The sequence below is a fragment of the Mastigoproctus giganteus genome, chromosome 5 (genome assembly GCF_048544385.1).
Source record: "Mastigoproctus giganteus isolate SK-2022 chromosome 5, ASM4854438v1, whole genome shotgun sequence".
Lineage (NCBI taxonomy): Eukaryota > Metazoa > Arthropoda > Arachnida > Uropygi > Thelyphonidae > Mastigoproctus > Mastigoproctus giganteus.
In genome coordinates this window covers 233,461,296-233,479,692 of record NC_143579.1, presented here as the reverse complement: position 1 = coordinate 233,479,692, position 18,397 = coordinate 233,461,296, and the positions used below count along the sequence as shown (strand labels likewise).

The window sequence follows — 18,397 nt, the reverse complement described above, 5'->3', positions numbered from 1 at the left end:
TTTTAGTGAAAGGAAATCAGGAGAGGTAACTTGATAACAACGAGCTTGGAGAAAATGACAAAAACAAAAATGAGAAACCATAAACATCAAAAAAGAAGAAAACGTCGTAAATACGATGATGATTATTTTGTGATGGGATTTTCATATGCTGGTACCCAAGACTGTCCTCAACCTTTATGTGTGGTATGTGGTTTAAAATTATCGAATGAATCAATGGTGCCCAATAAATTACAGAGTCATTTTTCTATGAAACACGAGAATTTATTGTCCAAAACTATGGAATATTTTGAACAACTACAGGCCTCTACTAGAAAACAAGGCACAGAATTTTGTAGATGGCTAAATATCTGATAAAACAGGCAAGATAAAGCAAGAAGCTGGCTATTTAGTAGCTGAACTGGTGGAAAAAAAAAAAAAAAAAAATCTCACCCGACGGCAGAAAGTCTGATTTTACCAGCATATCAAGTAATTGTGAAAAGTATTTTGGGAGAGGAAGCTGGAAAAAAAATAATGACTGTACCACATTCTCGAATAGCACAATTAGCAGATGTATAAAAGAAATGTCCGATGATATTGAAGAACAAGCTGTTCGAAATATTAATAATTTTGGGCAATTGTTTGCATTGCAAGTAGATAATTTCACAGATATTAGCGGGAAAGCCCAATTAATAGCATTTGTCAGGTTTATCGAAAATGACACAATTATTAATAATTTTTTTTGGTGATGAACTCACTGAAAGAACAACCGACCATGATATTTTTGAAGTAATGAATAATTATTTCCAAAAGTGTGGTATTTTTTGGAAGTCGTGTGTTAGCATTTGTACTGACGGTGCTCCCGCAATGACAGGAGTACAAAAAGGATTTGTAAACTTAGGAAAACAATGCAATTCAAATACTGTATTACAAACACACAGTGTTTCATACACAGAAAAGTTCTAGTAGTGAAGACAGTCATACCCGATTTAAAACTTGTACTTGATCAAGCAGTTAAAACGGTAAATTATATCAAAACTAGACCACAAAAAATATGTGTTTCTGGAAAATTATGCGAGAAATTGGAGTCCAATAATTTTTCTTTAAGAATGCATATTGAGGTTCGGTGGCTATTGAAAGAAAATGTGCTTATGCATATGTATGAGTTGCATGAGGAAATGTGTATATTTTTTTCACTGCAGCAATTAGAATTTTGTGATGAAATTTGGTGCTGTAAATTAGCTTTTGTAGCAGATTTATTCATGCAGCTTAATAAATTAAATATCAGTATGCAAGGCTCAGAGGAAAATTTACTCACTTCTGCTGACAAGTTGTTGCTTTAAAGAAAAGTTGAGTATATGGAAAAAATATGTAAATGTTTCCCTTGACTGCCAAAATGAATCATATTAAAATAATTAATGTAATAAGCGAAACATTACAGCTGTTAAAGACAAAAATTGAGCATTACTTTCCATCCCTTGATACCAAAAAATTATATTTGTGGGTAAGAGACCCACAATATCTGCAACAAGAAACCTTCCAACATTAGAATTAATCTGCAAGAGGAAGAAGAATTGGCTGAGATCTGTAGTGACCAGTTGCTGGAAATTCACTTTAATAATGCTAATATTAGCAAAATTCAAAATTAATATCCATGAATTTCAAAAAGGCAATTAGAATTTTATTGCCATTTCCAACTTCCTAATTTTGCAATACAGGGTTTTCTGTTTAAATGAGATTAAATAAAAAAAAGAGAGAGAGAGACTAAAGTCAGCTGAAGAGGAGTAAGAGTAAGCTTATCCACAATAAATCCTCGTATTAAAAAACTGTGCGCCTTCCATCAAACCCAATCGTCTCACTGATTAAAATGTTATAATTGAATATTTGTTTGTTTTTATATTTAAATATGTTAATTTTTTACACATTTACTTTTAAATTTTATGCAATTCATGTACTGTATGTTTAAAAAAGAATATTAAAAGCATTTAAAACAAATAAGTGTATCTTTAAGTATACCCAACAGAAATATGGTTAATAAGGTTAATTAACTTTCAGTTTGTGAATATATGTATATAAATATATATATATATAAAACATACATCAGTATAATAGTAATTGTAGTGTGCAACAAAATTTTAGCATCTTTAAAAGTGTGCAGAAACAAAGAAAAGGTTGAGAAACTCTGACCTAGAAACTAGGCACCCGTGGGGTGATCTGATTGAGGTGTATAAGGCCTTGAATGGTTTGAGCAAGATCAATGCTGATGGGATTCTTCCTCTTGCTCAGATTCTGCACCTGGGGGGAGGGGGCATAAATTAAAATTGAGGAAAGACAGTTATAGAATAGATTTGGAAATTTGCCTTTAGCCAGTGGGTGGTTGATTGCTGGAACAAGCTTCCATCTGTCATTGTGGAAGTTGACAGCTTAAATAAAATCAAGGCTGAACTAGACAAACTTTTAGAGCGAATGGATGGGGCTTTTTTTTTTTTTTTTTTTTTTTTTTTGGCTGATGCTATATACGCTTGCTTTCTTGCCTGATATGCCTCTACTAATGCTAATTTATTTGAAACACATGGCATATTTTGGCACTTCACATCACTGATGGATAAGTAAGCACAGCCAAATACATCTTGACTTAGTGATATTTTTTACATAATAAATATACCGCAAGTCATCCACAACGTTGAAGTTACTTTTTTTAACTAAAAAAAAAATTAGGGCAGAAAGCCTCAAACTATGAAAAATTTAATTATTTAATGCAAATAGTAGAAATAGTAGCAGTATTACTGACAAATGATGCAAGAAAGCAAGCTTATATAGCATTGGCCAAAAAAAGGGGAAAAAAACACAACCACTATGCTTGTCCTATCTATATCATCCAAAAATTTTAGTTCTTCCTTGAATTTATTCAGACCATCCACTTCCACATTAACAGATGGTAGCCTCCTTCCTCAACTTAAATTTATGCCCCCCATGTGTGTGTGTGTGTGTAGTCTCAGCAAGAGGAAGAATGCCATTCAGCTTACTCAATCCATTCAAGGCCTTAAACACCTCAATAAGATCACCCCACAGGTGCATAGTCTCCAGAAGCCGCAAATTTGCCGAACTGAAGCCTTTCTAGGTAAGAGCACCCTTTTGCTCTCTTCGCAAATCTGGTTACCCTTCTCTGCACCTGACCCAGCAGATCTACATACTTCCTAAAGTGAGGCCTAAAGTCCAGTTAGAATACTCAAGATGCAGCCTAATGCAAGAGCATGACGTTGCACAAAGGGATAATCACCGCCTTATGCCTTCTAGCAAAGTTTCTGTATATCACTGATAAAACACAATGAGCTGTTCTGGCAACACATCTGGCCAGAGAATTTCATATCTGAACAGTCAATACCTTCAAGTGTTTTTCATTTTCCACTAACCTAAGTGTAGTATCACACAGTAATCCGACCAAGGAAAAGAAATCTCACAGATCATCCCATTTTGCATCCTTATAATGACAAACAACACGAGTTTGAGAATGGCCACAAGAGAAAGTCTCCACTGGAGAAGAGATCATCACTAGCTGTGATCTGAGGTGTCCAGAGAACCAGTCACCTCAACTGTGTACTTAGAAGGGTTGTTTGTGAGAAAAAGATCAAGCATGTTGGCTGTGTGGTTAGGACTGTCTGGTATTCTAGTAGGCAAATGAACAATCTGTTAGAGGTCATTAGTAACTGCAAAAGCCTTAGCATCTCAACCAGCTGGACCTGTGTGACTATAAAATGATAGCCAGCTGGAGTTGAACATTAAAATCACCAAGGAAAATTACTTCACTGTTACAAAAGTTGGACTGGAGAAAGTCAAGTTTCAAAGAGAGGAAGTCAAAGAGTTCCAAGTGATTAGTGGAGTTGGGAGAAGGATAGATGCAACAGATGAATTTGATAAAGATTTTAAGCAGAGAAGATCCAAAAGAGGAGATTCCAAATTACTAAGTCTCTGACAGGGAATATCAGAACGGACATATGCACAGTATAATCTTTTAACCGAAAGGAATCGTACAGTGAATAATTTGGACAACTGAGATGATCAGTGGTTGCATCAACCAATAACTTGAATTCTGTCAGAAAAAGTACATAGGGTTTGGCAGACTGTAAGTGGAAATGGACATCATTGAGATTAGAATTGAGACCACTTATATTTGTGAAATGAATGCAGATTTAGATATTTTTGCAGATAAGTTTGTTCTATTATTTCAACAATTCATGGTGTATTCAGAAGTAAGAAAAGGTAGCAAGGATTTGTTTTGTGAAGTGATGGAATTTTTACATACCACGTACACATGGTAAGAATATACCCAGCTCCTTAACATAACGTGGCCTCGACAATGCCCCCCCCCCCCCAGGCATACACACTACTCGGACTGCCTCCAGTCACTATCTGGCAGAATAAAGGCAGCAAGATTATACAATAACTGATCCATTAGCCGCCTAGAGAGATATCAATAGGTTAAGCCTGGTGGACTATCTAGCAGCTGGCCAGCAAACATTGTTTTAGAGCTGTACCCTTGAAATGTAATGAAGACTGGATCTCGTCAGGATGTCCATCATAATCTCAAAAGACATCAATCATACTGAATGATGGAAGAGATGGGGGGTTACTATAGTTTTTCTCTGGAGACTAAAACATGGGTTCCACCACTTCAAGCCTCTAAATAAGCAAAGTAGTTCTATTGCACTGGCTTATGAGAATCATTTACCACCTAGTATTGCCAGGTAACACAGAGGTCTGACATTCTTCCATGTGGTGTGGGTGCAATACCTCGACCCCTGCTTACATTGGTTTGCACATAGGTGGTCACCAACAGTGTGCTAGGTGCTGTATTTCAGGACTTGCACATGGGGCTTACACCCAGGGTTACTAAAAGTCTCACCACCGTGGAGGTGCAAGCAAGTCAAGCTTGCTTGCACCTCCATGCATACCCCATATCCAAAAATTTCATTACTTCATACAGCATGTCCCACCCACTTTTTCTTACTATTGAATACACCACGAATTGTCAAATTAATAGAGCAAGCTTAACTGCAAAAAGATCTAAACCTCCCAAGCACTTCCTAATTCATTTCACAAATATATGTGGTCTCAATTCTAATCTCAACGATGTCCATTTCCACTTGCAGTCTGCCAAACCCCATGTACTTTTTCTGACAGAATCTCAGTTATCGGTTGATTCAAATACTGCTCATCTCAGATGCCCAAATTATTCGCTGTATGATTCCTTTCACCTCAAAGGTGGTACTTGTGCATATATCTGTTCTGATATTCCCCGTCAGAGACTTGGCAATTTGGAATCTCCTCTCTTCGATCTTCTCTGGCTAAAAATCTCTCTACCTCATTGTGTCAAATTCATCTGTTGTCTCTACCGTTCTCCCAACTCCACTAATCACTTGGAGCTCTTTGACTTCCTCTCTTTGCAACTTGACTTTTTCCAGTCCAACTTTCCTAACAGTGAAGTAATTTTCCTTGGTGATTTTAATGTTCACAACTCCAGCTGGCTTCCGTTTTCTAGTCACACCGACCCAGCTGGTCGAGATGCTGAGGCTTTTGCAATTACTAATGACCTAGCACATATTGTTCATTTACCTACAAGAATACCGGACAATCCTAATCATACAGCCAACATGCTTTATCTTTTTCTCACAAACAACCCTTCTAAGTACACAGTCAAAGTGAGAGGTCCTTTAGGCACTTCAGATCTCAACTTGGTGATTGTCTCTTCTCCAATGGAGCCTTTATCTCATGGCTATTCCCAACCTCGTGTTGTTCGGCATTACAAGAATGCAAAATGGGATGACCTGCGAGATTTCTTTTCCTTGGTCGTATTACTGTTTCAAAATTTCTGATGTCAACGTTTGCTCAGATTGTGTCAATGAAATTACTCTTGCAGGAATGGAATCCCTTATCCCACACTCCACTTTAAAATCTCGTCCTTTATCTAAACCTTGGTTTTCCAATAAATGTAGTAAGGCTGTTTAAGAGAAGAATGTTGCATATCGTAATTGGCTTGTTTTTAATTCTTCAGCTTCATTTTCTGCTCCTACACCAAAGCTCACAACAATTGTAAAGCAGTTATTAATCAGTCCAAAGTAGAGTTTGAACAGGCTAAGAGTAGAAAACTTGCTTCTTGCCCTAATTGTAGCCGAGCATTCTGGTCTCTTGCCAAAGCTATTAGCTGCAACTTTTGCCATCTCTGCTTCCACCTCTGTCCAAACCAGATGGTTCTGTTGTCACTTCAGCCAAGAATAAAGCTGACCTGCTAGCATCCCATTTTTCTTCCAACTCATGTATTAATGATCTTGGTAAAACACCTCCAACCATTCCCAACATGCTCCATTCAATGGCTCCTGTGGTCTTCCGTCAAAAGGATATCAGAAGGATTTTGATGAATCTTGATGCTAAGAAAGCTCCAGGTCCTGATGGTATTTCTCCACTTGTTCTCAAAACCTGTGCTCCTGAACTTACTCCTATTCTTTGCCGCCTTTTTTCACTTTCTTATTCTAAAGGTGTTTTTCCTTCTGCTTGGAAATTTGCTCATATCCAGCCAGTTCCTAAAAAGGGTGACAAATCCCTCCCATTCAATTACTTCTACTCTTTCTAAAGTAATGGAGAAATCAATTAACCGCCAACTCTTAAACTACCTAGAAACCTTCCGTCTGATCAACGATCGCCAGTATGGATTCAGTCAGTGCCGATCCACTGGTGTTATTCTGGCTTATGTTACCATTTATGGACTAATTCAATGGAAAGGTTTGGTGAAACACAAGTAGTTGCTCTTGACATCTCAAAGGCTTTTGATCGTGTTTCGCATAAAGGTCTTCTAAACAAGCTTCCATCTAATGGTTTACCAACTGTTTTTAGTAATTGGTTATCCAGTTTTCTCTCTGATCGCTCACTGAGGGTGATGGTGGGGGAAAGAACTGAATCCAAGGTTCAGTTCTTTCCCCCACTCTTTTCCTCTTGTATATTAATGACCTTCTTCCATTTACTGGAAATCCTATCCATAGTTTTGCCGATGATACCACATTGCATTCTACTTTACATTTTGAGTAACCTTACCCTGCTCAATCAGCTTCAACTTCTCAAAAATCTGCTACCAATTCCTTAAATGCGAATCTTCGGATAATTCCTCAGTGGGGCAAAGACAACTTAGTTGATTTCAACCCTTCTAAAACTCAGTCTTGTCTTATATCTAGCAAAAAGGATTCTTCTGTTCCTATGCTTATCTTTAGTGACACTCTGATTTCTAGGCAAAATGATATATCTCTTTTGGGGATTACCCTGACTTCTAATCTCTCTTGGCACAAGCACATTACAAATATTGGCTTCCTCTGCATCTAAAAAACTTGGTTTTCTCTTTCGCTATCGGTGTCACTTTTCTTCCAAACAGCTGCTCACTCTGTATAAATCGCAAATCCGCCCTGCCAAGGAATATTGTTCCCACATCTGGGGGTGGTGCCCCCCAAAACCTCTCTCAGGCTTCTTGATTCCATTGAGAAGAGGGCAGTTAGGTTAATTAATGTCTCATAGATGTACTGTTTCTGCTGCATGCCTCTTCTACAGATACTTCCATGGGCACTGTTCTTCTGAATTGGCTTCTATAATTCCCGCTCTCTCTTTCAAAACAGTCTGAACATGTGCCGCCACCAGCCAACATCCATTTACTGCCCAACTTCAAACTCACAGAACCAACTTTTCATCTTCCTCGTTTATTCATTCAACTGCCGTTTTCTGGAACAACCTTCCTTCATACGTATTTCCTGAAAATTACAGTCTACAGAAGTTCAAGTCCAATGTCAACAAATATCTTCTTTTGTCTTCTCAACCTCCAACCCAAGCATGGTAAGTACTATAGGTTCTAATACCTCTCGTGTTTGGGGTTTACATAAAAAAAAAAAAAAAAAAAAAAACCACACCAGCCTCAAGGAACAAAATGGATTGACTAAGCTAAATTCTGATGGTATTCTTCCTCTTGCTGAGACTACATATACATCAAATGGAGGAAGGATGGCTATAGGATACATGTGGAAGTTTTTTTTCAGCTAGTGGGTGGTTGATTGTTGGAACAAATTTCCATCTGTTGTCGATGATTTATAAGTTTTGTTTCTTGCATCATTTGATACTACTAATACTAACTGACCTCATGCATGTCTGGATATAAATACTATTTAATAATATATAAATATAAAGATATCTAGAAATGAAATGTACATAGAAAATAAGTAAATCATGTCTCTGATATCAGAAACTTTAAGCAATAAAACATGTACTACAAGTAGAGATAATACACTTCTACAATATTAGTTTGTTATTAAAAAAAAATCCATAATAACAGGGGAGTGCAGGCTTGATGAAATAAATAATATATGTATATCAGTTTACTGGTCTGAATATATGCCCATCCTATATGGCACACAGAACAGAGGGGTGAGAGGTTATCAAATTCATTTCTTATTAAAAAGCTTGTCTACAATAAAATTATCCACTGCAATTAAAATTTTTCTTTTTGAATTAAGCATTTTATTCAACTTTTGAGATTAATTTTCTTTAAATCTCCTGAAATAAAATTAATTAATAAAAGAAAAAATAGATTTATTCAATATTTAAAATGAGAATTTTAAATTTTTATACAATTTACAAATCACAAAAATCTCACTTCTGGCTTCCAATATTTCATTATCCACAAGGTCAGCTGAGGTTGCTTCTAAAGTAGTCTTTTCACGAAGTTCCCTAATAAAAATGAATATAAAATTTAAATTATCAAAAAAGAACTAGAATATACCTGTTTGTTGGTAAAATTCATGATGTTACCATTTTAATGATTTGCAAAATTAAACAACAGTGTACCATATTAAAGGAACTGTTGCAAGCTACAACAGTTCCTTTAACACGGTACTATGAAGAGGTATTAACTGTATACAAGCAAAAACTTGTTAAACATGAAAAAAATAAATGAAAATTCCAGAATAGATAAACCATAGCTTATACTCAACCAAGAAAAACACAAATGGTATCCAAGAAAAAAAAAAAAAAAAAAAGTACAACTGCTACCCAAGACATGCAAGATAACTCATTACTACCCCAACTTAATGGACAAATACAAACATCTATTTAAAAAAAAAAAAAAAAGCGCAGGGGCAACCACAATGATCACTTCTTCAAGGAGGCACTGAGCTGCAAAAATTTCCACAATCAAACACAAAAACTCAAAAGACAGAAAAACAAAATTAATTTAACAAATTAAATAAGCATTAGCATTAGTAGAGGCATATGATGCAAGAAAGCAAGTATATACAGCATCAGAAAAAAAAAAAAAAAAAAACCCTTCCCATTTCATTCATTCATTCACTCACTCCAATAGTTTGTCCATTTACTCCTATAATTTATTTAAGCTATCAACTTCCACAATAACCGATGGAAGTTTGTTCCAGAAATCAACTACAACCTGGCTAAAGGCAGATTTCCGCACATCCATTCTACGCCTATCTTTCCTCAATTTTAATTTATGCCCCCCGGTGTATATTCTGAGCAAGAGGAAGAATCCCATCAGCATTGAGCTCATTTAACACATTCAATGCCTTATACACCTCAATCAGATCACCTACGTCTCCAGATGCTGCAATTTGCAGAAGTTAGGCCTTTCTTGGTAAGAGCAATGCTTTGTTCTCCTCACCAATCTAGATGCCCTTCTCTGTACTCATTCCAGCAGTTCTACACCCTACTTAAAATGAGGCCACCAGACCTGCATGCAATACACAAGGTGTGGCCTGACCATCGTCTTATACAAGGGGATAATCACCTCCTTTTATCCCTGCTAGCAAAGTTCTTGTATATCATTGACAAGACCCCAGTGAGAATGCTCTGGCAGCCTGTATGCTGTTGTTGTTATTTGGTTTTTAGGAGCATTAGCAACTAAGGCCATATTGCTCTGGGGATATGCGGTGGTCATTCCCTGACCTTTCCGCATCCTCCATATTTGGTGGTCACAGGCCTGAACCCCGGTCTAATCAAGCATGTGCTATGCACTGCTTCTCCTACCCACCTGGCTACAGAGGTGCCCAGCCTGTATGCACTGTTCAAAAACTTCATATCTGACTGCACATTACCCCCAGTTCTTTGTCATTCTCCACTACCCTGAGTGTAGTTCCGCACAGTTGGTATGTTCTCTGGGGTTACTGCTACCCATATGCAGTACTATGCATTTGTCAATGTTAAACTTCAATTGCAACAATATCAACAAATATCTTCTTTCATCTTCTCAACCTCCACCCCAAGCATGGTACTAAGTACTATAGGTTCTAATACCTCTCGTGTTTGGGGTTTACATAAAAAAAAAAAATTCCCCTAAACTTTCTTTTGCGTTTTTTTTCTTAAACGTATTAAATGTCTGTATTCGCCCATTAGGTTAACTGTTGGCTTCCTCGCATATATTTCAGGAAATAGTTGCAATATACTTTTTTGCGATATAGTGAGTGTTGTTGCCTGCTTGTCTATTCTGAAATTTTTTATTTGTTAGTCTGACTGTCTTAAATTTTTTAGTTTGTTCTATTAGTTTGACTATTCATGATATTCAGTAGTATGAAAAGGTGGGAGGACATGATACATGAGGTAATGGAATTTTTGGAAATAGCATACAATTATATTAGCCTTGGAAATCACCCAAGTTAAATTCAGTGGAAGCAGCTGAAATTCCTAAGGAATACTTTTGCTAGTGTGGAAAAGCTTCAGAAAACAGTTCAAGATACTAAACATTGTGCAGCATCTGGCACAAGGTAGAAAACAAAATATAAAAAGCCAAGTCAGAAGACAGAAAACAAAATTTAAATGAACATGGCATAAGGTAGAAAAAAAAATATAAAAAGACATGGCACAAGTTGAATAATCAAAGAATTAATGAAATTGGTATCGGTTAGGAAAAATTATATCGGATAGCTGTTTGTGTTCCCTAATTCTTCTGTTGTCAATCAGAGGTAGACAACGTGAGAAGACACATCCCATATTCATTCATTACAGATTATCAGGAGACCCTGTTTAACATGGAATGTATATAAAGTAATTTGTAATCAGGTTACTCAGGAAGTGAAACAAGGCAAGGCAAATTATGAAAAGGATTTGGCAAGGAATCTAAAGAAAGATGGCAATGCACTCTCTGCAAATGTCAACACTAAAATGAAAAGAATTAACTGATTTGGCCAGCCACAAGAGAGTGATGAGACCAGTACAGATAACCCAAAGCAGATGGCTAATGATTTCAACAAGTTACTGGCAGCTAACAGAAAATTCACACAAGGATATACTTTTTGAGGAGGAAACAATTTTTAGTTCAGCTAACAATTTTTCAGCATTAAATGAATTTGAATAACTAAAAAAACTCTAGAGGAGAAATCATCAGGTGAAAAAGTGAAGAAAGCAAAGAGCTCATACCATCTATACGGTAATACCGATAGAAGTGACCCTACCTATAATAATGGAGACATTCTTAGACTTTGGAGTTATAGAAGATTTAAAATGTGCAAATATCTCTACTATACACAAAGGGTGTTCCAAGTATGATCTTAGAAACTATATGCTTGTAAGTCTGATGTCTGCTGCATGAAAATTTACAGAATCTATAAGTTTTATAGTAACATAACTACAGTGATGATACTTAATGCTGCTAAATGTAAGGTCTTACACTTGGGGCATAGTAACCCACAAATAAATTATACATTTGTTTGGGGTTGAATTATAAATAGTGGAGGAGGAAAGGGATCTGGGAGTTACAATACAGGCTGATATGGAGTTTTCTGAACAGGCAGCCAGGAAAGCCCATACTGTCCTATCAATGATTTATCAAATGCTATCCTGTAGAGATAGGGGGTCATTATCCCACTGTATAAGGCAATTGTAAGACCACATTTGGAATACTGTGTTCAAGTATGGAGACTTCATCTGAAAAAGACATTGAGCTTCTTGAAAGGGTCCAAAGATGGGTAACTTGCCTGGTGAGATCAGCAAAAGGACGTCCATATGAGGAAAAAATTCATTTATGTGGGCTACAGAGCTTGGCAACCAGCACCTCACTCAGAGGTGATCTGACTGAGGTTTATAAAGCTCTGAGAGGTATTAGTAAAATGAATGAAGGTGGAATTCTCATAAAAAACACTGATCTTACTGTCACACTATTCAATATCGCACCATTGAATATCTACAATATAAATCACACTACTGAATATCTACAAGTACAGCAATACCCTGCATAGCACTGATAATTGGTACCGAAACTGTTCAGTTATGTGAAACCGTGCTGATTGAGGTATAATTATAATGGGTTTTAATTGAATGTGTACCACGAAAACAGTCTATAAACAAATTATAATAAATCTATACACAATTTCCGCTTAATAACCAATTAATAGGATTTGAAATTAAAAATATTGCAAAAATTTATAAATAAAAAGGTAACATTAAGAGAAATGAGAAAAAAGCTTTATTGTTTATTTATTTATATCAATAATAAAGTCTGGAGAAGTCTTCTTTTCTTGGCGTACAAGTCTTTGTAGCATCAAATCCCATCTTATAAAATTTGCTGTATCTTGATGCTACATTCAACATCCGGATCTCCATTCATAATACTTCAGTGTTATCCACTTCAGAATTGTTTTTCTCTTCTTCATATGCAGTTTTCTCGTCAATTTCAAGGAGAGTTGCATGTGAGTCAATGCAGTCACTTACATTGACAGTGTTCAAAGTTACAAATACCAAGTCTTTTCTGACCTTCACAATGTCTTCGGCAATTGTCTGAATTTGCGATTCAAAACCAGTGAAATTATTTGCAAAATGGAGCAAAACATGCTGCCAAACAGAACTCATGTTGGCAGTGATTTTTTTTTTTTTTTTTTTTTGATTTGGTAGTTGTTGGCGCATCGGCTTCTGTGGCCATATTGCACCTCCCAAGGTTTTTGCAGTACTTTGATCCAAGCCCAAGGCGGGAATCGAACCCGCGACCTTTGGGTTGCCGGGCAGGTACTTTACCCACTCGGCTAGCCCGGTCGGCCATGTTGGCAGTGATTTCTTGCCAAGATGCAAATATATTTTCGATCATATTTAAATGGGTAAAAAATAAATTGTGAAATGAAAAGTTTGAAAGCTATCACGTCATCTTGTCAGGATGGAATTAAGAATACTGACTCCAGGGGCTCACATCTGGTGAGTATGGGCTTGGCACACCCAGCGTCCTGAGATGGATATCATCATTCTTCTCTTTCTTGGTGATTCCCCTTCTACTCTCTCTTTCTTTCTTTCTTTCTCTCTCTCTCTCTCTCTCTCTCTCTCTCTCTCTCAAGGTAACTAGGGAATTTTTTTTTTTGGCTGGTGCAGCATAAGCCTCAGGCTTCCTTGCACCATATAGCTAATAATAATAATAACAACAACATTGCTGCACGTTGCTGCTGACTGCAGCTATTGGCACATATGCATGTGAGACAATACAGCTGGCACTGCGGCATATATGTATACGTTCCTAGGCTACGACAATGCAGCATATATAGCAGACTGGGCTAGCTGGGTGGATAAAGTGCCTGCCTGGCAACCCAAAGGTCGCGGGTTCGATTCCCGCCTCGGGCTTGGATCAAAGTACTGCAAAAACTTTGGGAGGTGCATTATGGCCACAGAAGCCTATGCGCCAACAACTAACAAAAAAAAAAAAAAAAAAAAGCAAAAGCAGCATATAGGTAGAATATGTGTCTAGGCTATTGAATGAGTTTTAATATGTACAGTAAATTTGACTTAAACTTAATTGAAAACCGTATTATAGTGAAACCCGTGCTGTTTGAATCCATGCTAAGTGAAGTATTGCTGTAGTTACAGATTTGCTACCTAATGCTAACATTATTGTGTGTGCTGATGTTGACTGCCAGTCGACCTTATGTTACAGCTGTCCAGAAGACAGAACAGGCACACACAATGGCCAGATACTTACTGAATACATAGTCACCTCCACATTTCAAGTCTTAAATCAGCCAAATAACCTGCCAACTTTTAGCTGCACCATGTGGGAGAGTGACATTGATGTCACTCTTGTTACAAATTCAATAGATTATAAAATTAGACTGGTGTATCCAGCCAGCCTGGACCACATCAGATCAAAGAACAATTACTTTCAAACTAAATAAACAGTTACAAACAGTCCAACAATCCCTGTTGGATATCAAAAGATATAACATAATGAAAGCATATTGGAATATCTTCACAGAACTTACAACAGCTGAGCTGCAAAAGCAGGAAAATGTGTGGTCTAGATCAAACAACTATAGACCAGATGACCATGCAATAATTATGACAAAGGTCTTAATAAAAACATCAAACCTGTCTATCCAAGAGAAAAAAAAAAAAAAAAAAAGCACTGAACTGACTATATCAGGAGAAGGGAACATCAGACAAGAAGACATTTTCAAAGAGCCAGAACATTTTGGCCACAAAATGAAGTTGATGCACTGAGAGATTTTTTTTTTTTTTTAATGTAAACCCCAAACACAAGAGGTATTAGAACCTATAGTACTTAGTACCGTGCTAGGGTTGGAAGTTGAGAAGACGAAAGAAGATATTTGTTGACATTGGACTTGAACTTCTGTAGACTGTAATTTTCAGGAAATTACATATGAAGGAAGGTTGTTCCAGAAAATGGCAGTTGAATGAATAAACAAGGAAGATGAAAAGTTGGTTCTGTGAGTTTGAAGTTGGCCAGTAAATGGATGTTGGCTGGTTGTTACAAATGTTAAGACTGTTTTGAAAGAGAGAGCGGGAATTATAGAAGCCAATTCCGAAGAACAGTGCCCATGGAAGTATCTGTAGAAGAGCAATGCAGCAGAGACAGTATGTCTATGAGACAGCTAGTGGAAAGACTGTTAGAAATGAATCATTAATTAACCTAACTGCCCTCTTCTGAATGGAATCAAGAAGCCTGAGAGAGGTTTTGGGGGCACCACCCCAGATGTGGGAACAATATTCCATGGCAGGGCAGATTTGTGATTTATACAGAGTGAGCAGCTGTTTGGAAGAAAACTAACGCAGAGAGCAAAAGAGAAAGCCAAGTTTTTTAGATGCAGAGGAAGCAATATTTCTAATGTGCTTGTGCCAAGAGAGACTAGAAGTCAGAGTAATCCCCAAAAAGAGATATATATCACTTTGCCTAGAAATCGGAGTGTCACTAAAGATAAGCATAGGAGCAGAAGAATCCTTTTTGCGAGATATAAGACAAGACTGAGTTTTAGAAGGGTTGAAATCAACTAAGTTGTCTTTGCCCCACTGGAGAATTACCTGAAGATCGGCATTTAAGGAATTCATAGCAGATTTTCGAGAAGTTGAAGCTGATTGAGCAGGACAAGGTTTCTCAAAATGGAAAGTGGAATGCAATATGCTATCATCGGCAAAACTATGGATAGGATTTCCAGTCAACGGAAGAAGGTCATTAATATACAAGAGGAAAAGAGTGGGGGAAAGAACTGAACCTTGGGGGACACCGGCATTAGTGGAGAAGTTAGAAGACAGAGCCATCTACCATCACCCCCTCAGTGAGCGCTCAGAGAGAAAACTGGACAACCAATTACTAAAAACAGTTGGCAAACCATAAGATGGAAGCTTGTTTAGAAGACCTTTATGCCAAACATGATCAAAAGCCTTTGAGATGTCAAGAGCAACTACTTGTGTTTCACCGAACCTTTCCATTGAATTAGTCCATAAATGGGTAACATAAGCCAGAATATCACCAGTGGATCGTCACTGATGTAATCCATACTGGCGATCGTCGATCAGATGAAAGGTTTCTAGGTAGTTTAAGAGTTGGCAGTTAATTGATTTCTCCTTTACTTTAGAAAGAGTAGAAGTAATTGCAATAGGACGATAATTGGATGGGAAGGATTTGTCACCCTTTTTAGGAACTGGCTGCATATGAGCAAATTTCCAAGCAGAAGGAAAAACACCTTTGGAATAAGAAAGTGAAAAAAGGCGGCAAAGAATAGGAGTAAGTTCAGGAGCACAGGTTTTGAGAACAAGTGGAGAAATACCATCGGGACCTGGAGCTTTCTTAGCATCAAGATTCGTCAAAATCCTTCTGAAATCCTTTTGACGGAAGACCACAGGCGGCACTGAATGGAGTGTGTTGGGAATGGTGGGAGGTGTTTTACCAAGATCATTAATACATGAGTTGCAAGAAAAATGGGATGCTAGCAGGTCGGCTTTATCCTTGGCTGAAGTGGCAACAGAACCATCTGGTTTGGACAGAGGTGGGAGCAGAGATGAGCAAAAGTTGCGGCCAATAGTTTTGACAAGAGACCAAAATGTTTGGCTACCATTAGGGCAAGAAGCAAGTTTTCTACTCTTAGCCTGTTCAAACTCTAGTTTGGACTGATTAATAAATGCTTTACAATAGTTGAGAGCTTTGGTGTAGCAGAAAATGAAACTGGAGAATCAGAAACAAGCCAATTACGATATGCAACATTCTTCTCTTGAACAGCCTTAGTACATTTATTGGAAAACCAAGGTTTAGATAAAGGACGAGATTTTAAAGTGGAGTGTGGGATAAAGGATTCCATTCATGGAAGAATAATTTCGCGACACGATCTGAGCAAACGTTGACTTCAGAAGTTCAGAAACAGTAATCCGACCAAGGAAAAGAAGAAAAGAAGTCTCGCAGGTCATCCCATTTTACATTCTTGTAATGCCAAACAACATGAAGTTGGGAATAGCCATGAGATAAAGGTTCCATTGGAGAAGAGACAATCACCAAGTTGTGATCTGAAGTGCCTAAAGGACCTCTCACTTCGACAGTGTACTTAGAAGGGTTGTTTGTGAGAAAAAGATCAAGCATATTGGCTGTATGATTAGGATTGTCTGGTATTCTTGTAGGTAAATGAACAATCTGTGTAAGGTCATTAGTAATTGCAAAAGTCTCAGCATCTGGACCAGCTGGGTTGGTGTGACTAGAAAACAGAAGCCAGCTGGAATTGTGAACATTAAAATCACCAAGGAAAATTACCTTACTGTTAGGAAAGTTGGAGTGGAGAAAGTCAAGTTGCAAAGAGAGGAAGTCAAAGAGCTCCAAGTGATTAGTGGAGTTGGGAGAACAGTAGAGACAACAGATGAATTTGACACGATTAGGCAATGAGATTTTAAGCCAGAGAAGATCAAAGAGAGGAGATTTCAAGTTGCCAAGTCTCTGACAGGGAATATCAGAATGGACATATGCACAAGATTCTTACAGAACTCTCAGGAACCAATATACTTCCCTTACTAGAGAAAAGAAAAAAGAATCCTAGTGGCACTTAGTGGGAACTTCTGGAAATGCTTACCCTTGTGGGGTTGTCTACAGAATAGTGACCAACAAGTTGTCAAGAGGAGATGTAATAGAACCTACAGTTAAATAAGATGGAATCCCAACCATCATTGGGCAGAGTCTGTGAACAACATCTTAAACACTATTATCCAGACTGAGGCTGGGGATTACTCGCCTACTCAGATGGACATTTTAAAAGAAAATACTGAATATGAAAATGCCAACATAGAGCCTCCTCATATAACAGAAGAATTAGAAACAGCTCTAACCATAACCAAAAACGAAGAAAGCCCGTTTGGCCTCTTTGAGGTTGGAATCATCAAAAAATTTTCTGAAATAGCACCAGACAAACTAATAATCTTATACAATCACTGCATGACAGATGGACCATTCCCTAAAATATGGAAAAAGGTAGTACTAAGATTAATCCAAAAGAACCCAGAGAAACCTCCCATTGATCCAAAATCATAAAAATTAGCATTAGCTAATTTTTATGATTTAGTATTAGCATTAGTAGAGGCATATTATGTAAGAAAGCAAGCTTATGCACATCAGCCAAAAAAAAAAAAAAACCTCCTATTTCACCCCTCCATTCATTCCAAATGCCTGTGCAGCTCAGCCTTAAATTTATTTATGCTATCAACTTCCACAACAAAAGATTGAAGTTTGTTCCAACAATCAACTATCTGCTGGCTAAAGGCAAATTTCTGCACATCCATTCTACAACTGTCTTTCCCCAATTTGAATCTGTGCCCCCTCAGGTTCTTAATCTGAGCAAGAGGAAGAATCCCATCAGCATTCAGCTTGCTCAACCTATTCAAGGCCTTACACACCTCAATCAGATCACCTTGCAGGTGCCTGCTCTCCAGGCACTGCAATTTGCAGAACTTAAGCCTTTCTTGGTAAGAGCACCCTTTATTCCCCCTCACCAATCTTGTTGCCTTTCTTTGTACTCGTTCTAGCAACTCTACATCCTTTCTAAAATTAGGCCTCCAGACCTGTACGTAGTATTCTAGGTGTGGCCTGACCATTGCCTTGGATAATGGCGCCTCCGTAGCCAGGTGAGAAGGAGCAGCAGTGCGT

At 37.6% G+C, this 18,397-nt stretch overlaps 1 protein-coding gene across 1 annotated transcript in view; it reads right to left on the bottom strand.

Annotated features, from left to right (window-relative positions):
• The window catches only part of LOC150086284 (uncharacterized), a 114,230-nt gene that overhangs the window by 70,532 nt on the left and 25,301 nt on the right, over positions 1-18,397 (bottom strand). Inside the window, exon 3 of the mRNA XM_090374848.1 lies at positions 8,660-8,733. Within this exon, the coding sequence (XP_090230974.1) occupies positions 8,660-8,733 (74 nt within the window). The remainder of the gene's footprint in view (positions 1-8,659; positions 8,734-18,397) is intronic.